The sequence below is a fragment of the Populus euphratica genome, unplaced genomic scaffold, assembly GCF_000495115.2.
Source record: "Populus euphratica unplaced genomic scaffold, PopEup_1.0 scaffold2.1, whole genome shotgun sequence".
NCBI classification, from domain to species: Eukaryota; Viridiplantae; Streptophyta; class Magnoliopsida; order Malpighiales; family Salicaceae; genus Populus; species Populus euphratica.
In genome coordinates this window covers 3,473,463-3,495,312 of record NW_011499846.1, presented here as the reverse complement: position 1 = coordinate 3,495,312, position 21,850 = coordinate 3,473,463, and the positions used below count along the sequence as shown (strand labels likewise).

At 30.6% G+C, this 21,850-nt stretch overlaps 2 protein-coding genes across 4 annotated transcripts; both read right to left on the bottom strand.

The window, feature by feature from the left end:
* Nucleotides 1-726: 726 nt before the first annotated feature.
* On the bottom strand, nucleotides 727-3,631 carry PDLP8 (plasmodesmata-located protein 8). Of its 3 annotated transcripts, none has more exons than XM_011035694.1 (3): nucleotides 2,772-3,630; nucleotides 1,044-1,151; nucleotides 727-953 (listed from the first exon to the last, which is right to left on the bottom strand). In XM_011035694.1, exons 1-3 carry the CDS (start codon nucleotides 3,523-3,525, stop codon nucleotides 949-951), a joined length of 867 nt encoding a protein of 288 aa, XP_011033996.1. In that variant the 5' UTR covers nucleotides 3,526-3,630; the 3' UTR covers nucleotides 727-948. The 3 variants fall into 3 exon arrangements, with proteins under 3 accessions (XP_011033996.1, XP_011033988.1, XP_011033977.1); XM_011035686.1 differs by having other exon boundaries at nucleotides 727-944; nucleotides 2,772-3,629; XM_011035675.1 differs by lacking the exons at nucleotides 727-953; nucleotides 1,044-1,151 and adding an exon at nucleotides 1,968-2,374 and having other exon boundaries at nucleotides 2,723-3,631.
* Nucleotides 3,632-11,111: 7,480 nt separating this feature from the next.
* On the bottom strand, nucleotides 11,112-12,167 carry LOC105132279 (uncharacterized). Its single transcript, XM_011035661.1, has one exon. The coding sequence runs from the start codon at nucleotides 11,779-11,781 to the stop codon at nucleotides 11,269-11,271; it is 513 nt and encodes a 170-aa protein (XP_011033963.1). The 5' UTR covers nucleotides 11,782-12,167; the 3' UTR covers nucleotides 11,112-11,268.
* Nucleotides 12,168-21,850: the final 9,683 nt, after the last annotated feature.

Sequence of the window (21,850 nt, the reverse complement as noted above, 5' to 3'; positions counted from 1 at the left end):
TCCTGATCGAAAAAACCAGAGATTTTTTCAAAAATTGAAGAAATGCAAAGTGAATAGTCAGAACAATTCCATTTTAGTTAGTCCTGATTAACTAGATTAACTTGAACAGTCAGTTAACTCATTTCTAGGGCTGCTGACAGAAAACTGAATTACCCCACGATATTTAATACACAATAGAAGGTGGTAGTAGGCTAATAGCTAACATAATTGTTTAATCCAAGGCCAAATAGCAAAAGAACTCCCAACTCAAGATGCAGCATCAGAGTTGGAGATAATCATAATTTGGATCAGTTTCCACTTTAACATCTTCTAGACTCAAGATGCAGCATCAGAGTTGGAGATAATCACAATTTGGATCAGTTTCCACTTTAACAACATCTTCTAGACTTGATCTAGAAATGTATAGCCTTGTAAATGAGGTTTCCTTTATTTATGCGTAGCGGTCCGGTAAAGTTTGCGTTTCGTTCCATGAATTTAAAATTATTTAATTAATCAATAATTATCATAATAATTTTTTATGAATTCTCCTAAAAATCTTTTTAACTTTTTGAAAACCTCTATATATTTTCAAATTAAAAAACTTATTATCAAACACACACCCAGCAGTAATAAAATAAAATAATATGCTAAAGGATTCTGATAGGGTTTTGGATAGCGTGAATTGAAGAGAAGGGAATCAGCAGATTTTAAAGTTCTGATAGGGTTTTGGATAGCGTGAATTGCAGAGAAGGGAATCGGCAGATTTTAAAGTTGATTGAGGTTAGTGTTACTTTATACCAGAGGATAACACCACCTTTTTTTTTTGTGTCAAAATTCATTACATTTGAAAGGACAAAAGTAAAAACGGATCTCTCACAGAAATATTAAAACAACGATATACATAGGGACCTAGCAGCTTCCACATGACTACCCTTCAGTAATTTGCGAGATGTCTGTCCTTTACTCTTCTTAATCTGCATTGAAGAAGCTATCATTCAATAATTTTTATCATATATAATTAAAATGAGACTAAAAGTAACATAAATTTGCAGAAAAATTCTTACCCATAGCTCTTCTGCAAAATGAGAGGAAAACGATGAGGATGGCTAGACCTGCTAGCACACCAACAATAATGGCTACTGTTTTTCCCACGTCATCCTCGCTAGGGGAATCTATACAAACACCAAAAGCAGCAAAAGCAATAGAATTAGTCCTCTGCAAACGGCTTGAAAAGAGACTAAACAAAGCTGCCACTAGCACATAACGTTGTTCCTTTTAAAGCATATATCCTCAACCCTTTAACTCTGCTGTGTTATTAATAGATTCTACATAAACAAGTATTGTGGCAAATAATTTAGTGAAAAGGAGATTTTCGCACTTGGAAAAGTTCAGACATTTTTGTTCTTTTAAGTCCATTGAATTGTAACAAGACAAAGGAATTAAGGATCATAATCATTCAACTAAATGGGGTATAAAATATCGATTGTTCTGAGATTCCATCTTGCTCTTCTTTTCGTGCATCCAATCAGTCATCAAGTGGAACTTTGAGGAAATCATGACACCTAATTGTGCCAACTGCATATAGTAGAAGTGTGCAAGTGACCTGATCACTGAAAAATAATGTAAGTCGACACCTTTTCTATCCACCGGACTATTTAACCACGCCTCATACAAAGAAGACATCTCTTTTTGAATAGTTAAAAAAGAAGAAGATGGGGGAAAAGCTAGATAGAATAGAGAAGAATGCATTAAGAAATGAAAGTGCCTAAAAGAAAGCGACCAAAGTGCCCATATCCCTTGATGCTTTACTTTATTAAAGAAATATTTGTTGACTTCTTGCTTGGGAAGAAAATTCAAATGGTCTCCTACCACCCTTCTCACTGCTTAGAAAAAAAAAAAAAAAAAACCTAGAGAGGTCACTTTCGTTTTCTTAACTTAATACAACCAAGGATTTACCACCCTTCTCACTGCTTAGAAAAAAAACCTAGAGTGGTCACTTTCGTTTTCTTAACTTAGTACAACCAATGATGAATGGATCCACAAAATGACAAGGGATGTAATGGCATACAGTGTCACTACGGGCAAATTCTAGTGTGCTTTTAGAGCAATCCATTGAGGCATGGCGACACAGTTGCATATAACAACAACAACCAAGCCTAGATTTCGAACTAGTTAGGATGGGTTATATTAATCAATTTTATGCTATTCGATAGGATCATAATGTAATACAGATTTAAAGATTTTAAACAGATATTAATATCTACGAAACTACTACAAAAATCTTGCTCTGCTTTTCAATACCATTGCAATATGTTTTAAGCCCCTTTTTGTAACAAAGGGACCATGTGTTTGTTTGCAGCCTACCTCTATAATTGGTGAACAGAAAAAACATAAGCTTTTGTTTTTTTGCTAAATCCATTATTAATTTGCACCTTGCGTTTTTGCTAATTTATCAAGAAAAATCCCTCGATCAATTTTGTTTTTTTAGCCAACTGAATACAATTTGCTAGCTTAAAAAGAATATGAAAGAAAAATTGATGATAATAATCAAAGGTGAAATTTGTTTTTCAATTGGCTAGATAAATATTTAATTTTGACAGAATGTATTTAATTTCTTGAAATAAAAAATATTATAGTTCATTTGAAAAAAATCAATAATAATGGAGCTCTTTTGATGAATTTATGAAAATAACGGATGAAATAATACATTTTACCTTTGTGTTTAGTGAAAAAATCAGGGCACCTTTCTACTTTTAGAATCACATGAAGAAAGGAGGAAGCATGGAGCAAACCTGAAGAGCGATCATAGTAACCAGATGCCCAGTAACGAGCATAGCACTGACCCAGGTACACATCAGCTGCAGCAGCTGATCCACATAGATTCTTCAACTGCGCAACAGCAGCCACGAGGCAAGCAGAACAATCACTTGAGCTCAAATCCCCTAAACACTGTGCATAGCCTTCTACTGAACCTGAACTACTAACTTTAAATCCCATAGCTGTTGGCAAGTCAGCAAGAACATCATCTCTACGCTTAAAGAACTCAACATCATTGTTTACACTTTTACTGCACTTCTTGTATCTCAGGCTCGTATCAGGCCTTCCCAAGAAATCAACATGCTCATATCTTACATAGCAACCTTCAAGTTGTAGAGTAGCACCATAAGAGTATGGACAAACCAAACTTATCTGGTTAACAGCACTTTCAATGCATCTTGAACAATCAATAGTCCTCAAATCTCCCCTGCACTGGTACAAGCCATAGCAAACTCCTTCGGGGGGTGTTGAGCTTCCATTTCCAATGGCAAAGCTATGATAAGAAGCTTCAGAAGATGAGCTAAAAACTGAAGACAGAATCGAGTTGTGGTTTCCTTCATATGAAGAGTTGGGATCATACTTTTCTTGAGAGCAGCCTGCATAGATGAAAACATAAGCTTTGACAAAGTTGCCATAGTTACTGAGAGAAAGGAAGAGAAAGAAGAGTGCAGTGAGTCTCAGAGCTGGGGTTTTTTTGTGAGTGGAGTGCAAGTGAAGCCTTCTCAACATTTCTTTTCTCTTGTTTTTTTTTCTAGCTTGGCCTTCCTTTCTTTTGTTTTTGTTTTGTGCTTTGCTCTGATGGCGAGAGAGTGGGAATGTGGTTGCTTTTTGGATTTCTATTTGGAGAAATATTCCCCGCCAAGAAAAGGGCCCATTTAGTCTTCATGGCCTTTTTTTTTTTTGCTTACATTTCAACTTCTTACTTCAACCTCAATAAAGATTAGCATGTACCATTGCTTTTAATTCTAGCCAAGACCTAAAAAGTAGTTACAAATCAGTATTATTCCGATTTGATAGTGAGAAAATTGTTGCCACAGCCAATAAGATTGTAACGATGCCTTCTTACATATTTGCAACACGATATAAAACACTCTGCTTAGGTAACTAAGCTATTAACCAGCTGTCTAAATCATGAACAGATGATCAGTTCCACAAGAATCAAAAACCAGATCAGGGAATGCTATGCCGGAACTGCTTCTTCTTCTTTTTTTTATCGCGAAAAGAAAGCGTAGTTTATTTGCCTGTTACATTTATCTTGTTCTTGTGTTTGTCTAATTACTTCCGGTGTACAATGCTCTCCAGAGTAGATCCATTCCATCTGTCTCGACCATTGTTTTTTTGGCACGGTAATCGGAAGTTTCTGAAGATTAAGCTCCTCTACAGTGAACGCTGCAGGCACATCGGAAACCTTAAAACAGTCATCGTTAATAATTAATCTTTCAAAGAAGGAGGTAAACAACAGAAGAAAGTCTTGCCACTGTTCCTACTCAATTATTCAGTTTGATTCCCGCGTCCTAAACACTATCACAAGAGAAGAAAATACATATTGATTCTGCGAATTGTGCCCCTTCGTAGTTCGTGGCAATTTTCTTGACCAAGCGGTGTATATGTGCCTCTTGACTCAATTAGGATACAGAAGATGACCTGTCCTATCTCAAGTTGTTGCGTTACTCATTCTGTACCTCGCCATCATCAATTCTATTGTGTGAAATGTGAATACTGCAATGTGGATCCTATTCGTTGTTCATGTGTCGTGGAGAGGGAGGTATAAAATTACTTCTACATAACAATTTATTAAAAAAGATAAAGTTGGATTAAAGATTATTGAAGTTGAAATTATTTAATTAATTTTATATAAAACATAGAAGAAAATTTATAGTGTTTATGGAGTAATTAGTAGTATTTTATTAATTACTTTATGAACCGACTTTGAAGAAATAGATAACAACTAGTAAATGTAAGAAATTCTAAGTGAAAACATTTTTAATTATTACTTTTTGTTCATCATATTTTTTTTTTTACTTGTGTTTGTTTTTTTTTCTTCAAAGTAAATCTAGTAAGTAACTAATAGTATATCATTAGTTATTTTCTAAGTACCATAAAGATTTTTAAAAAATATAAACCAACTTTGTGAAAAAATAACAAAATGACTTAAATTTCAATTATAAAAAAAATACAAGAATAACAAAATTAAAATTAATAATATTATAAAGAGCTAATGACCTTGTAGCTCCAAACTCATGAGTACTATTTATTAAAATAGTATAATAGTATTTTATCTTTTCACCCAGAAAACTTAATACTTGCTTTTGAAGTCATTGCAATCTTTCATATGCTTCATTTATTATTTTTGAATCGACTAAAAATCAATAAATATTTTCTCATCTTAATTGTATAGTGAAAATGACCAGAATATATTTGAAAGCAAAACATTTAAACCTAGCATCAAAGGATATTTTAGTATTTTTACCATGATTTTTTTGTCATTACAATTAAACTGAGGGATAATTTGATATTTGATCAAATATAAAAAATAATAAGCAATTAAAATGGATAATAAAAAAATAAAAATACTCTAAAAAAATAAGTCTAAGGTCAAAAGGTGTTTTCAATTTTTTTACAATTATTTTTTTATAATTAGAAAGTCATCTTATGAGCACTTTAATATTTAGCTAATTACAAAAAATAAAAATAAATAAAAGATATGAGTAGGTGACATGCTAGAGGATGTGTAGGAGGCATATGCGCCGTCTCCTAGCATTCAAAAATGTCTTTTTATCATGTTGTTGGAAGCATTATTGTGTCCTTTTCCTGTTGATGTGGTGCTTATCTCTCTAGTGGTGATTCAATTTGTCATCAATTGATTTTTTTTTCCTTTCCTTTCCTTGAAAATTAAAGTTTTGCCTTTTTAATTGTTAATATTTCAACTTTAGTTTTTTTTTCTCTTAGTCTTTCTATATAAGTTTTTTTATTTTATCTTTTAATCTTAAATAATCTTTATTTTATTCTCTGATTTGATCCTTATTCTTTAGATTTTTAATTTTTTGCCTTAGCTCTTTTGTAAATTTTTTATTAATTTGCAATTTCATCTTTAAATTTAAATTGATAATATTATATTTTTTAATTTGATTATCATTTTTTTGATTTCTAACTTTTTTCTTACCTTTTTTAAAAATTATTATTCTTTTTAATTTCATCTTTTAATCAAAACATTATTTTTATGTTCATGTTAATTTTGGCTCTTATTTTTTTTAATTTTATCCTATAATCAAATATGATATTTATTTTATATTTTAATTTTGATCCTCATTTTTTTAATTGTTATTTTTTTAATTTTTTTATATAATTTTTTTTTTTAATTTTATCCTTAAATATTTGATTGATTGAGAATTAGATTTCACGATCTTTCTAGATTGTTTATTTCAAGTCTAATAACTTAGGTTATAAATTTTTATGTATGAGTTTTATTATTTTATTATTAAGTAATTTTAATCTCAATTATTGATATCTCAAGTTAGCTGAAACATAGTTATTATTGCTGAACCGACTTTGAAGAAATAGATAACAACCAATAAATATAAGAAATTCGAAGAACAATTTATTAAAAAAGATAAAGTTGGATTAAAGATTATTGAAGTTGAAATTATTTAATTAATTTTATATAAAACATAGAAGAAAATTTATAGTGTTTATGGAGTAATTAGTAGTATTTTATTAATTACTTTATGAACCGACTTTGAAGAAATAGATAACAACTAGTAAATGTAAGAAATTCTAAGTGAAAACATTTTTAATTATTACTTTTTGTTCATCATATTTTTTTTTTTACTTGTGTTTGTTTTTTTTTCTTCAAAGTAAATCTAGTAAGTAACTAATAGTATATCATTAGTTATTTTCTAAGTACCATAAAGATTTTTAAAAAATATAAACCAACTTTAAAAAAAAAACAAAATGACTTAAATTTCAAATATAAAAAATACAAGAATAAAAAAATTAAAATTAATAATATTATAAAGAGCTAATGACCCTGAGCTCCAAACTCATGAGTACTATTTATTAAAATAGTGTAATAGTATTTTATCATTTCACCTAGAAAACTTAATACTTGTTTTTGAAGTCATTGCAATCTTTCATATGGCCCATTTATTATTTTTGAATTCACTAAAAATAAACAAATATTTTCTCATCTTAATTGCATAGTGAAAATGACTAGAATATATTAGGAAGCAAAACATTTAAACTTAGCATCAAAGGATATTTTAGTATTTTTACAATGATTTTTTTGTCATTACAATTAAACTAAGGGATATTTTGATATTTGATCAAATATAAAAAATAATAAGCAATTAAAATACATAATAAAAAATAAAAATACTCTAAAAAAATAAGTCTAAGATAAAAGGTGTTTTTGATTTTTTTATAATTAGAAAGTCATCTCATGAGCACTTTGATATTTAGCTAATTACAAAAAAAATAAAAATAAAGGATGTGAGCAGGTGACATACTAGAGAGTGTGTAGGAGGCATATGCACCGTCTCCTAGCATCTGAAAATGTCTTTTCATCTTGTTGTTGGAAGTATCACCGTGTCTTCTTCTTGTTAGTGTGGTGCTTGTCTCTCTAGTAGTGATTTAATTTGTCATCAATTGACCTTTTTTTTTCTTTTTTTTTTTGAAAATTAAAGTTTTGCCCTTTTGATTGTTAATATTTCAACTTTAGTTCTTTTTTTTTTCTCTTAGTCTTTCTATATAAGTTTTTTTATTTCATCTTTTAATCCTAAATAATCTTTATTTTATCCTCTGATTTGATCTTTATTCTTTAGATTTTTAATTCTTTGCCTTGGCTTTTCTGTAAAAATTTTATTAATTTGCAATTTCATCTTTAAATTTAAATTGATGACATTATATTTTTTTTTAATTTGATTATCATTGTTTTGATTTCTAACTTTTTTCTTACCCTCTTTTAAAAATTATTATTCTTTTTAATTTCATCTTTTATTCAAAATATTATTTTTATTTTCATGTTAATTTTGACTCTTATTTTTTTTAATTTTACCCTGTAATCAAATATAATGTTTATTTTGTATTTTAATTTTGATCCTTATTTTTTTAATTATTTTATATAATTGATTTTTTTTAATTTTATCCTTAAATGTTTGATTAATTAAAAATTAAATTTCATGATTTTTCTAGATTGTTTGTTTCAAGCCTTATAACTCAGATTATAAACTTTTATATATGGGTTTTATTATTTTATTATTAAATAATTTTAATCTCAATTACGGATATCTCGAGTTAGGTCATAATTATTATTGAGTTATCATTATCATGAATAAAGATTTATTATTTTACTCTATTTTGTCAATCGAATACGTTAACGGAGGCTATTACAGACTAAGGACCGATGAAACCTCTTTGTTATTACTGTTTTGTGGCTTGAGGCATGGAGGCTCTCCCAAGAATGTAATTCATTGTAAGAGACAAGTAGAAACATAGTATGCCAGGTTGCTAATTAAACAAGTAAAAATACTCTAAACAATCTTATCTTTTCCATTAACTGACAACATACTAGCTATTGGCTAACGGTTTTGCAGTCAGTGAAATTGTCGGAGTGACATAAAAACTTGCTTTACCACCTCTGCAACTACGAACAAGCAGCATTGAATACAAGGGAAAACATTTCAATAGTCAAATTTGGTGACGAGACATTTGCTTTTTACAAATAAGCTTTGCAATAGCAACAAAATTCCCAATTCGCTAGAAACACACAGTGTCATAATGGTAGAGTTCTAATGATTGACGCAACATCATTCACTATCAGATGTACTAGTTTTATATACAGTAAATTCTGTCGGTGTTCACAGCGTAAAACTTTCACCTCTTATCTTAAGCTAACTCAAAAAGGCAATGATGTCAGTTTGATTACGGGAGAGGGGTGAAAGGTCTCTTTGTATATTGGCAGAAGACAACAGGCATCATGCAGCGCTAAGTAAAATTCTTTCCTCTAATTTGATGAATAGAAAAGGAAAACTTAATTTCATCAAATGTAATTGGCGTAGCATCACACGGAGGTTCTATAGGAATCATTATGCATGCATGATATGTAAGTTAGTTTGGTGCAGCACAAAGGCACATGAATGATTGAAACAAGGAATAAATGATTTACAAAGACAAATCACCTTTCCAGGTTTTCCATCTAATTACAAAGACATGAAAAAAAAAAGAGAGAGAGCTAATGGTTTACACGTAAGTAAATCATACTAAATCTTCATACAAAACTAATATCAACACTCGTCGCTTTGGCTAGCGAATGTTGGGAGCGCTATGCTTTAAAGAGACGTTGTTCCTGCTTATTATCGTTTCCTTTCAAAACGACGTCGCACTTGTTTATAAATTTTCACTGCTAGAACGGCGACGTATTTATTGGGGCCTTGCAAATCGGGCTTGGCCCATTGGACCACTTCAGCTACCTGACCAAGTGGCCTTTACGCTGGTCGCCCTCGCATCAGCTACTTGCTTAGTTTTTGGCAGAAACTTCGTTGGAATGGACAAATTGACCGATTCCTGTAGTGACACGCATAACATAGCCTTCTGCCGTTATGTACGAGAAAAGAATGAACCTTTCCGTGCTTGGGCATACCTGCCTTTAAGAACTCAATTCAGATTGGATCACAAAATGAGTTTGTTTCTATTGGTCCAAATCCAGTGCAAATTGGCAAGTCTTGAACATGGCAACAATTTTTTGTGATTTTGTTCTTTTCCGCTTCATGTGAATAATAGACACCGGATTAAAGATATTCCTTGCGTAAGGAAGGACTCAAGTGCCGGGAGCTGAATGCTCTAGTTTGTTCACTGACCTTGACAATTATGAGCCTTGATGTTGCCTTTCTTGACCTTATCGAACCATCCACACTTCGACTGATAGCTACACCAGCTAAACCAAACCACGAGGAAGTTTACTGGCCATTATATATAGATATTTTCTTCAGAATATTGCCAAAGGCCTAGAGGCTAGAGTAAAATCTTCCAATCTAGGCATTTTTTGGTCCCTTGGTATTATTATTTGCCAAGGTACTTCTTCATCTGTATAATTGTTGCTGCTCCTTGCAATCAATTGTCATAAGAACCCAACAACCAATCCCACTTCCTTTTCCAGATTCTGCAAGATTGCTACCATCCTAGAAAGTGGAAACGTGATGCAGTACCTTGCCAATTGATAGTTTTTCCTGGAAGGGTCGCTCACATCCATCCACCAAGCTTCAATAGACAGCAATACACCATTTGATCCGTAGATCTTGACACAATCAAAGGACTGGCATTAGCCCCATCAAGTTGTGGTTGGTATGCGTAATATTCAAGTTGATTCCGGCCATAGGATTCTCCACTACTGCTGATAAGGACACGAATGGTGATTAATGAAGGGACGGCAAATTATCTATATATCCCTTTTAATCAAAACTAAAGTTTTAGGTGAAATTGGAAAAAAAACAGAATTCCTCAATCTTTGTCCAATCGTGTAGCATTTAGGCGCTTCATTCTGACCTAAAATCTTACCCTAAAAGAACCTTTGAAAACTCTGCATAACAGAAGAATCCCTTGCATTCTTTAGCCTCCCACAACTGTAAAAACAGTATGCTATCTATGATTGCAAAATTCACCTAAAATCAGACTATTTTTCTAAGCAGGAACCAGAACTTCAGATCTGTAGACGTAAGTGAACCCATCATGCCACCCAAGTCAAGCACGTTATCGGTTCGACTTTATGGACCTTTCATGCCACCCAAATGAGTACCGTAAGTTCTATGCACTGTGCCCTTTCTATCCGAAGGAGAGAAGCCAAAATCTAACCTTAATAAACTATGAATAATTATTTTCCGTACAGAAAAAAGTACTGAAAACATAGAACATCTAAATTCAAGTCTCCATTATTTATAACTTTTAACACACTGTGGTTTTGGTGGCCATTGGATGCCGGCACCCATTAATTTTCACTAGGTTTCATGTTAGAATCTCTTCCTTAAACGTGTTGTAAATAAAAGTCACTAATCATCAATAAAAGAAGATTGTTTGGATGATCACAATTATAAGGACTGTGTGATCACAATTATAAGGACTGTAATCATTAATCATAAGTTCTTTCGATATTCTTAATTTGATGAGATTATATTATATAGTAGAATTAATAACTAATCAACTAAAATGGCAAGCATCATTCTACTATCAACATCTCTATTATTATTATTATTATTATTATTATTATTATAATCTTCATCATCAACTCATCTCTACCAATTTACACCTGCAAATCCATCACTAAAAAAAGAAAAGTGAAAGACAAATGTAAAGCTTTAAAAAGTAAAATCTGACAGAAAAAATAATGTAAACTACTACCTAAATAAAAATTCCATACATAATCATCATGTAAACAGCATTATCGTCATCATCGTCATCACTAGGGGAAAAAACCCCACTTCCTCAATAGTGGTTACGTTTCCACGTCGGCTTCCTTCCAGACCCAGCTTTAATACGGGTTTGGACACTCTCAAACTCCGAGAATCGGCAAGGAATGGTAATCCCACCTTGTTGATTAAACCCATATTCCTCTTCGGCTTCTCTTAATAACTCACCAAACAAAGGATGATTAAAATAAATCACAGGCACCAAAACTCTATGAAAGTCGCCGTCTTTTTGACCAACGTAAACAGCCAGATGCCCTTTTGGTACGGTAACCGGTTTATCGCAAACCAGTTCGTGACCCATGGGTATGTAACCCGACCCTGGTTTTGCAGCGCAAAGTGATTTAGCTCCTTTAGTTAAACGGCGACCCCAGTTGATGATTTTCGATATGGGCTTTGGCTTGGACCTGCATGTTGATTCTGATAGGCCTAAAAGGTTGGAACCCGGTGGGTGGATCCGGGTCCGACGGAAGACCCATGTGGAGATCCGGACTAACCGTTTGCCAATCTTGAAACCTCTTATCTTTCTCATAATTTGTTATATTAACAGTACGAGAGAACAGAAAAGAGGGGTGCTTTTTGAGGTTGTAAGGGGTAGAGGGGAGCTTATTTAGAGTGTGATGAGGTTCAAGAAAAGGGCCATGGGTCTGCTACGGACATGGTTAAACGAGAGAGAGTAAGACATACTTCAGAAAGAGAAGTTGGTATGTTGGACATCTCAGTTTATGCTGCAAAATGAGATTTTCATTCCAGAAAGTATCAAGATGTGTCTATCTAAACGTTTCTTCTGCCAAGCTCGGTGACGGTAGTGGTAGACGTCGGTGGTGATAATTGTGGTGATGCTAGTTATTCTTGTGTGGTGGTGGAGATGAGGAATAGAGCTTTAGGGGAGATAAAGAGAAGAGGCATATATAAAGGGATGCTAAAGAAGAATCTACCACTAGCAGAGACACGGGGGAAAAGCAATTGCTATGGGAATTTTTATTTTTGGGTAACTACAAATCTGTCCCCGTTCTTATAAAATATAACGTATCGGTCACCGACCTTAAATATTTTTGTTAGCTTTCCCCTGATCTTGCTTTGGTTTAACAAGATCATCCTCCTTGTTAGCTCTATAAGGAAGTGTTAAAAGAGACACGTAAGATTATAAACACATATTTTGATTATTTATATAGGAAATAATCGAGCAGTTTCACCAGATCAAGTGATAAGAAATATTTTTCTTTTCATATTTTTTTAAATAAACTTTATTATATTTTAATTAAGGTTTTTAGTGGAAGTAAAAGAAAACATAAAAAAAATCAAAACCTCATACTTCATAACCAATTTAAAAATTATATGACAAACAAAATCTCAAAATAAAAATCTATGTAGTAATGAATTTTAAAAATAAAAGCTTATTTTATTAAATGTCTATTTTTTAGTCAAGTTTTAGCCCTTTACGGAGCACACACTACAAGTTCTGTGGGATTAAAAGTACGGACGAATTTTAAATCAAGAAATGCAGGTGAAAATTAGCAAAGTCTTAACATTGAGGACTAATTTGTTACTAAATTATACAGCAGGGACTGATCATTGTTATAGCTTTTTCCTTCAGTTAAGTTAATTGTATGGGAATTTTAACGGGTCAAAAGGGAAGGAAAGAAGAAAGAGAAGTGGCGAGAGTTGATATTGTCGGCCACGCGATTCTTTTCCTTGAAGATATGAAAAAAAGTGTTGAAATTTAGAGAGAGGAAGTCAAAGGTCAGATAAATGAACGGTCCGATGAGCATGGTTGCGGCGAGATTTACCCGAAAGTCGTTAGAAAATTAAGGAAGAAAATCGTTGATTTGTTATAGCAAAGTCATTTTAGACCGTTTGATTGATCTACGATACCAGATTTTGACTGGAGTTTTTGTTGCTTCCGAGAAATTGTTTGATTCTGCCACGTACACTATTGGGAATACAAGAATTAAGGGACGTGGGTAAGAGAAAAGTTATTGTACGGGTGGTTATGGTACCACGCGGCCCTTGATTTTATAATGCTACTCAGTTCACTTTCAACACGTAGCAAACCCCTATTTGAATTAAATAAGCTAGTGCATGTTCCGTATTGCCAAGTATGTTATTTTAAAAAATTATTTTTTGGTTGTAAATATATTAAAATATTTTTTTATTTTCTATATTAATATATTAAAATTATTAAAAATACTAAAAACATCAATTTAATTTTTTTAAAGGAAAATATATTCTTTCAAAAGACACCCAAAGGCATATTATATAGGCACAAATTATTAGATTGAAAACATAGATTTCTTGCCAATAATATAACAAATATATTAATTTGATTTATTTAGTTGAACAAAATTAAAATGTGTGTGTGTATATATATATTATTGGTATTATTATTCTATGAATGCATTATTGAAAATATATACGACTAAGTCATGGAGACATAAATAAGCTCGTTATTAGTCTCTTTAAATCCTTTTCAACTTTTGTATTGGGGTAATTTCATCTCGACTTGTCCAGCATGACAGTCAAATAATATTAACAATCAATTAACTTATTTATTTTTCTCGTTTGGGTTTTCTACTTTTCTTCTTGTATGAGAAATTCTACTTTTCTTTTTGTATGAAAAAAATTACCGAGTCAAAAAATAAATGAAGAATATGGAAATTAAGAGGTTAGAGTAAAATTCCTATTTCGAGGGAGCCATTATACACCGTTCAGTCTCATTCATACCCATCATATATCTCCCTTTCTTAAAATGGTAATATTATTGGCTGGGGATGGAAGAACAAAAACTGATGCTAATCGGATATTTAAGACTACACTGAAAGCTGATGCTAATCGGATATTTAAGACTACAATGGTGATTGTTTTTTAAAATATTTTTTTATTTGATAATATGTTAAAACAATAAAAAATGAAATAATTAAAAAAATATTTTTTAAAAAATATTGCTAGCAGCATAATTCCAAACCACAATAGAAAATAAAATTGTGCTTTAAACATGGGAAATTAAGAAGCGAAATCATGAAAGGAACCTGTTACTTACATATATTATTTCATTTGTAAACGAATTTGACGCGTCAATCAAGTCATCATCATCTAAAAGAATGTCACATGTTTGGTGTACAAAGAAAAGAAAACATGAATAGTGTGTAGGTTGAAAATGGGCAAATGGTAGCCCGAGGATATTTCCAAGCCATAACCTAGTTTTAAGACAACAATATTGTTGACCTACATATAGAGGTAAGGCCGTAAGGCACGCAAAAAAAAAAAATGTTTCCTTTATGACTTGTCTTGTCTGTTTTAAACACCAAAGTTAAATCCTTTATTATCATATTTTAAACATGTTATCCATATTTGCATGAAATTTTATATATATAAAAAAAACTGATCCAATATTTTTCGAATAAAAATAAAATAAATCAAAAAATATTTATTTTGTATTGATACTAATTGCAACAAAGCAAGTAAATCTTATTGGAGGGCTAAAAAAAGGAAAATACCATTCATTCCCAGCTCAAAACTTCAGCACATACAGAGGGGGGGGGAGGTCACCGTTAATTTGTATCTCTCCTTAGGTGCATCCCGCTCACACTGTAGGATTTGCCCATTTGAGAGGAAAAAAAATAAAAATAAAAAAAGAGCTTGTCGGGCAGTTGCGATAGGTTTGAAGCAAGAAAGGTCCAAAACTCCGTAGACCGTACACTGTATTGTACTTTTACCTTACACAGCGAAAATGCTGATGGTAATGTGGGCCATTAGCCATGGAGTCTAGTGCCGTGAAAAATCCAAAATGGTGGGCCCATCTGGCTGCTGGCTGAGTTTTCCGTTTAAGATTGTTTTTGATGTTATTTTTTAAAGTAATATTTTATTGAAATAATACAAAGATAATATTTTTTATTTTTGTAATATTAATATATTAAAATAATTCTAGAACATAAAAAATAATAAAAAATCAAGATTTTTTTTAAAACACAATTCAAACGTAAAGACAACCACAGATTCTGGACACATGTGGCGTAGGTTGGTTTTGAAAAATGGTGGGGACTTGGCTGTCTGATAACTAGACCCGAAACTCCCAGGTGGCCATTTGGCTGTCTCTTTCCATACCCAGCCAGAATTTTTTTTTTCCAAATAATCTATGATACAAGACAAAACAGGAAAGTTCAGTTGAAAATCTAAACTGTTTTATCTTTCAAAAAGCTGGCAACGTTTTTCAAGGGCAGTCATCTTTCCAGATTTCGTTTCCCACATGAAATCTAATGGAGCGATGTCTATCCATATACTGTTCCAAGTCCTTTCTTTTCCTATTTCTTCAGTACTTTCTTTCCCTGAGCTGAGTTTTGTTTTTTTCTCTATTCTACTTCGCTTTAATCAAGTAAATTAATGGCTAGTTTGGATATTTAAATTTTAAAGTATTATTTATTTAAAGATATATATTTTAAAATTTATTCTTGATATAAATATATTAAAATGACATGTAAAGTGTTTAAAAAATTTTGAAACAAAGAATTTTTTTAATATTTTTAAATGTAAAAACACATAAGCTTTATTATTCTCTTTTAAATAAAAATCTCTCTTAAATAAAATTGAGTTTATTATCATGGTTTCATCTTCATAATCATACATATACAGTACCTGTTGTGCTAATAATAGGCTGTTTTGTATAGAAACCCAGGTTAAGAATATTTTTAGAGTCTGTTTATTTGTTTTTTAAAATATTTTTTTATTTTAAAATATATTAAAATAATATTTTAAAAAATTATTTTTAATATCAACACATGAAAATAATATAAAAACACTAAAAAATATTAATTAAAAAATAAAAAAATTTAAATTTTTTTAAATATACTTTTAATACAAAATATAAAACTCTTCTTAAATTAAGTTTCAGATATGATATCCACCTCCTCAACTCTTAGTAATGTCCAAATATCAGATCATGTTACAAGAAGTACAATTATCATCACCTTTCTTTGACAAGCAATGAAATTTTTGTTTTGTAAACAGTCCCGGTCATTCTCAACCACCTTTATTTTATCGAAGCTAATTATTACATCCTTGGTTTATTGTTTCTTTTGCTCTAAATGATGCGTGTTCTTCTGCTGTCTCCATCCTCTCATCAACGAGGGCACTTTGAGATCAAAGTTCTAGTCTCCTTTCTCTAAACGCTGCCTTGGAGTACCTCTAGTTTGAAAAACTTGAAATTAATGTGAATAATGGGAGAGTATATATGTCCTAGTACTTTAGCACAAATTAAATTGAGTACGGAAACATGATCCCAAACTTTGAATAAGTGAGGTATCTCAACGGCGTGTGATGTGGAAATTGACTAGTTAAGTTAATTTGAACAATACTGTAAGAGCAGAAAGTTCTCAACTTTTAATTTACGCGTTGAAAATGTGAAGCCGCTGCAAGCATAGTATTAACTTCTAGATTTCAATAATATTTATATGAGGACGATATGGTTGGCTCAAATTAACAAGAAACACGTATAATACGACCTCAAAATGATGCACAAAGCATTTTGGAACATCCAAGCTTTCTAGCCGTCCTCTTCTCCTCTTGATGGTTTCTGAATTTTACCCCCATATGTTACTTGTATGCTAGAGGTGGGATATGTACATTCTTTTTAATGTTTTTCTTAACAATTCACGGACTTAATTTTATATAAAATATCACGAAGTGGATGGTTTACAGTTTTTATACTGGGATCTCCTTGCAATGTGTTTGAATTAAAAAAAAATGAATATAATAAAAAAATATTTAGTTAATAGAAAATTATTTAGTATTTTTACTAAATTTATCCTAATGATTCAATTTTAAAATCTCTTGATTTAACTTCTTACTTAACTTGAGTTTAATATTAAATTATATTAGAATTGTTCCAATGTGCAAATATATCTTATTCAACTAATTAATTAAAAAATAATAAAATTAATTTTAAAAAAACCTCTCAAATTGAATTGACTTGATGTGATTATCTTAACCGATTCAAGCGCAACTTGAATGATTATTAAAAAAGAATTGAGATGCAATTAATAAAAAAATAAATAAAAGGAGGAATGAAAAAGAAAAAAGAATGAAAGGGGAGGGGTAATTGAAAAGAAGAAAAAGAAAAAGAAAAAATGGGCTTCAGTGAAGCTTCATATTAATTCTCAATCAATCTTTTTAGTAGAGAAGAAGTAATTTTTTTTTCCACCCAACACATAAAAAAAATGAATATAATAAAAAAATATTTAGTTAATAGAAAATTATTTAGTATTTTTACTAAATTTATCCTAATGATTCAATTTTAAAATCTCTTGATTTAACTTCTTACTTAACTTGAGTTTAATATTAAATTATATTAGAATTGTTCCAATGTGCAAATATATCTTATTCAACTAATTAATTAAAAAATAATAAAATTAATTTTAAAAAAACCTCTCAAATTGAATTGACTTGATGTGATTATCTTAACCGATTCAAGAGCAACTTGAATAATTATTAAAAAAGAATTGAGATGCAATTAATAAAAAAATAAATAAAAGGAGGAATGAAAAAGAAAAAAGAATGAAAGGGGAGGGGTAATTGAAAAGAAGAAAAAGAAAAAGAAAAAATGGGCTTCAGTGAAGCTTCATATTAATTCTCAATCAATCTTTTTAGTAGAGAAGAAGTAATTCTTTTTTCCACCCAACACAGACAAGATCAAATTGAACAATCCTACACTTGAAAAACAAATAAACTCCTCGATGTCTTCCATGTTCATGAAGCTTGTGCTATTTCTCTCTACAAACGTCATCTCTTGTATGTGCGTGTTTATCCTGGAACTGGCAATAAATAATGAAAAAAATCACAAGCATATGATCAAGATGTAATTTCTCAAGGGTTTAAGAAGACAAAAGGTCTTTGGGATCACCAGCCAAATCTCCCTCAGTACAACCACAGACATTCCGAGCTGACTCTCAGGGTACAAGAAATGAACTTAGCTTTTTATGTTCCAAAATTGCCAAGAGGACTCCCTCAAGAGCTAGGGTGTGAAAATGATCTCGAAATGTGAAGATAAACATAGCAGCGTCAGCCAATATGATCCCATTTTCCTTGTCAGCATGCTCGGAAAAGTAAACCTCAAACTTCAACGTCGGTTGCGGACATTGAAAGCCATGTCTCACCGGTGCCGTGGGGTATTAAAATAAATTCATTGACTATTCCAATAATGATGATAAATATTTGATTAATTAATTGCTAAAAATATTGCTTTAATAAATGTAACCTTCCTAGCCTTTTCCGCTGACATGGAGTGTTTGATTTTATTTGTACGAACACATGCACCGTACCCACCGTTGGAGGCCTATTGGCTCTCTTTCTTTCTTTTCATTTTTTCGAAAAACAAGATGCTTAATTAATTGCATAACGTAGCGTTATTAGTTATTTTCTTGGATCATCAGCCGCTGTCTGCAAATTTTATTAAGCTTCCAGCAGCTGAAGCTTTATAAAATTTGAAGTTGTTGCGTGGCATGGAGCACGAGAGGAATATTAGATAATCCGAAAACTATCCATCATTTAGAGGTAAAATTCATTAATTATTTTTTATGAAAGCAACAATCAGAAGTACATGGCCAATCTATGATTTAGACGGTACAAGATTAACTCCAACGTTACATGAACAAACTGATACGAGAATATTTTAACCATTCCAATAATTTGCTTAATTGAATATACATGAACAAACTGATACGAGAATATTTTAACCATTCTTGAATATGTGTGTCATTGTTGAATTACTAAGAAGCACTGTTTAACAAAAATGGGAGGAGAATCTTTATTAGGGGTTAATATTTTTTGTTTGGTTTGGTTTTTAACTAAAAAAACCAAACTAAAACTAGTTTAAATTGATCAATTTCAGTTTAATTTATTCAGTTAATTAAAGAGAAAAACTAATTTTTTTATTTTTACTTTTGATGGGGCCATTTAAAAGTTTCATGATCATATAGAAAATTTATATTTATTATTTAACTTTTCTTTATTAGAATTCATCTCCATTTACAGAAGAAATATCTTTTAATTTGCATCAATCAACTCTAATTAAAATTCAAAATTAATTACATAGCAAATAATATAAAAAATGATTAAGACATTGAAAACAGTGGGTTTAGACTAAGAAAACAATACCCCTAATAAAACTTTAAAAAATACAATTTACAAGAGTCCTTGAAATTGGAATAAAATGCATCCATTATCTTTATCTCAATATCCATAAAAACAAAACAAAAGAAAAGATTTTACTATCTTAATATTATTGTTAACTAAACTATATGATTTTAACATTTTATTGCTTGTATTTTATTAGAAATCAAGTGAGAAGAAACTGTATAGAAAAAAAAATCAACTATTGAGATGCATTTGCATGGATAGTAAAACTATATCTGATTCTCTTGAATAATTCACCTGAAATGTTTAACAAAATAGATTAATATAAACTGATAAAAATTAAAAACAAAAACAAAAAAAAAAACAATTTAGAAAAGACAATAAATAAATTTCTTATCAAATTTGAAGAGACAAGGAACTTAAAAAAAAGTACCTGTTAGCTTTGATTAAGAGACAAGAAGATTGAGAGATGAAAATTTTTATTAGAGAGATTAAATAAAAGAGAGTGAGGGGGGAGAGTTAACTGGGTTTGGAAGCGATTTATAGTGATGAATTTTGCGCGGGGGGAGGGGGGGGGGAGTTTGGGAGTTATTTATATTACCACTAGTTTTTTTATTTATATTTAAATTAGTTTGGTCTGGTTTATTTCATTTTAGATTTTTAAAATTGAAATTATATTGAAATGAATTATTTTTTAATTAGTTTTTTTTTATGATTCAGTTTTTTAAGTTATTTTTTTCTAGTTTAATCAGTTTTTTAATTTTTTTCTCACCCCTAATCATTATATTTACTTACATAAACCAAATTATTTTTATACCATTTGCTTCAAGATTTTATTTTAATTTAATCAAAATCCGTGTAGTTGTTTGCTTTTTCCCTCGTGAGAGATGGAAACATCACTATTCTGTATTGTTAAATGAAATCACATATATTAATGATAACCCGTTAGCTAATTAACACATGGTTTATCATGTCCTTGCCTCTTGTTTTGATATTAAATTAAGAAGCATCTCATATTCAGCTGCCTAGCTAAAACGTACAATGAAGAACCTGTACACTTTTCCCATGCATTAACCACAGTTTGGGTTTTGCTGTGGAAGTTCTTCAGCCACAGTTTGGATAGCTGGCTTGAGTCTCTGCCCAAGTCAAGCATCCTAGCTAGAAGACGAAGACTTGCTAAAATTTACTCTACTTCGTTTGATTGACTGTCAAGATATCAATAATATATTTGTTAGTATTTTCTAAAAGAACTTAAGTAAATCAGGTTTATCGGGTTGAAACTTGATTTGACAAAAAAAAAAAAATATATCTGATGCCATCCAAACTTTATTTTTTGAACCAATATTTTCTTGAACTTAGGAAAAAAAATATCAGGTGGAGAACTTTTTGATAATATAACTAGATTTAACTTAGCAAGTTAACTTGAAACCTTCTTAATTATATATTGTTTATCCAATATAAGTTTTAAATTAAATATGTGGAAGCTGTAATTAGCACGTTTAAAAATAGACTAGACAATCAGTTAAATTATTGGATGGTTTTAAAAAATATCAAGAAATTTTTTTATTATTATTTAATATAAAAAACAAAACATATTAGATTACACCTAGTTAACTCAAACATGATCAAAATATATTAAGCTAGATAAGTGGTTGTCTCTTTGTTCTTCTATTTGGGCCTTCTTTGAACTTTAGATCAATGAATTTTGATACTAAATTAAATTAAAGAATTGTTAAAGATTAAGGGGAAAGATTTAAAGGAGATGAGATAAGCTGAGGTGAGATAAGATTAAAAATTCAATTAAAAATTAAAGGAAGCAATAAAAGTTGAGTGTATATAATGCAAGTATTAACATGAGTCGAGTTGTAAAATTTAAGTGGTGTGTGTAACATTCTACAACATTAAACAACCTTATTGTTGGTGTGATTAAAATCTCCATAATGAGGCCTTTCTTTCAAGATGAAGCACGTTGGTTAACTCATTTTAAGTTGAATTAAAAAAATAACTAAAAAAATGATCTGAGTTAACCAAGTAATCTGTTAATTTCATAACCAGATCATGAAACTGAATGAATTAAAAAAATAACTAAAAAAATGATCCGAGTCAACTGAGTAATCTGTTAATTTCATAACCATATCATGAAACTGAGATAACCTTATAAAAAGTAAATCAAACTAAACTATGGACCCCAATTCCAAATCAACACAATATTTAAAAATTAATTTAAAAAATCTGATTTAACTCGAGAAATTGGTCAAACTTGTGACCTGTCCTATTAAACTAGAATAACCTTATAAAAAGTAATCTGAAACAAATTATAAAATCTAATTTTCAATTAAAATAATGTTAAAGAATGAAATTTAAAAAATAATTAAAAAATAATCATAGTCAACCAGGTTAATCCATAAAATCGACAATCCGGATCATGAGACTAGAATAATATCATAGAAAGTAAACTAAACAAATTATAAAAT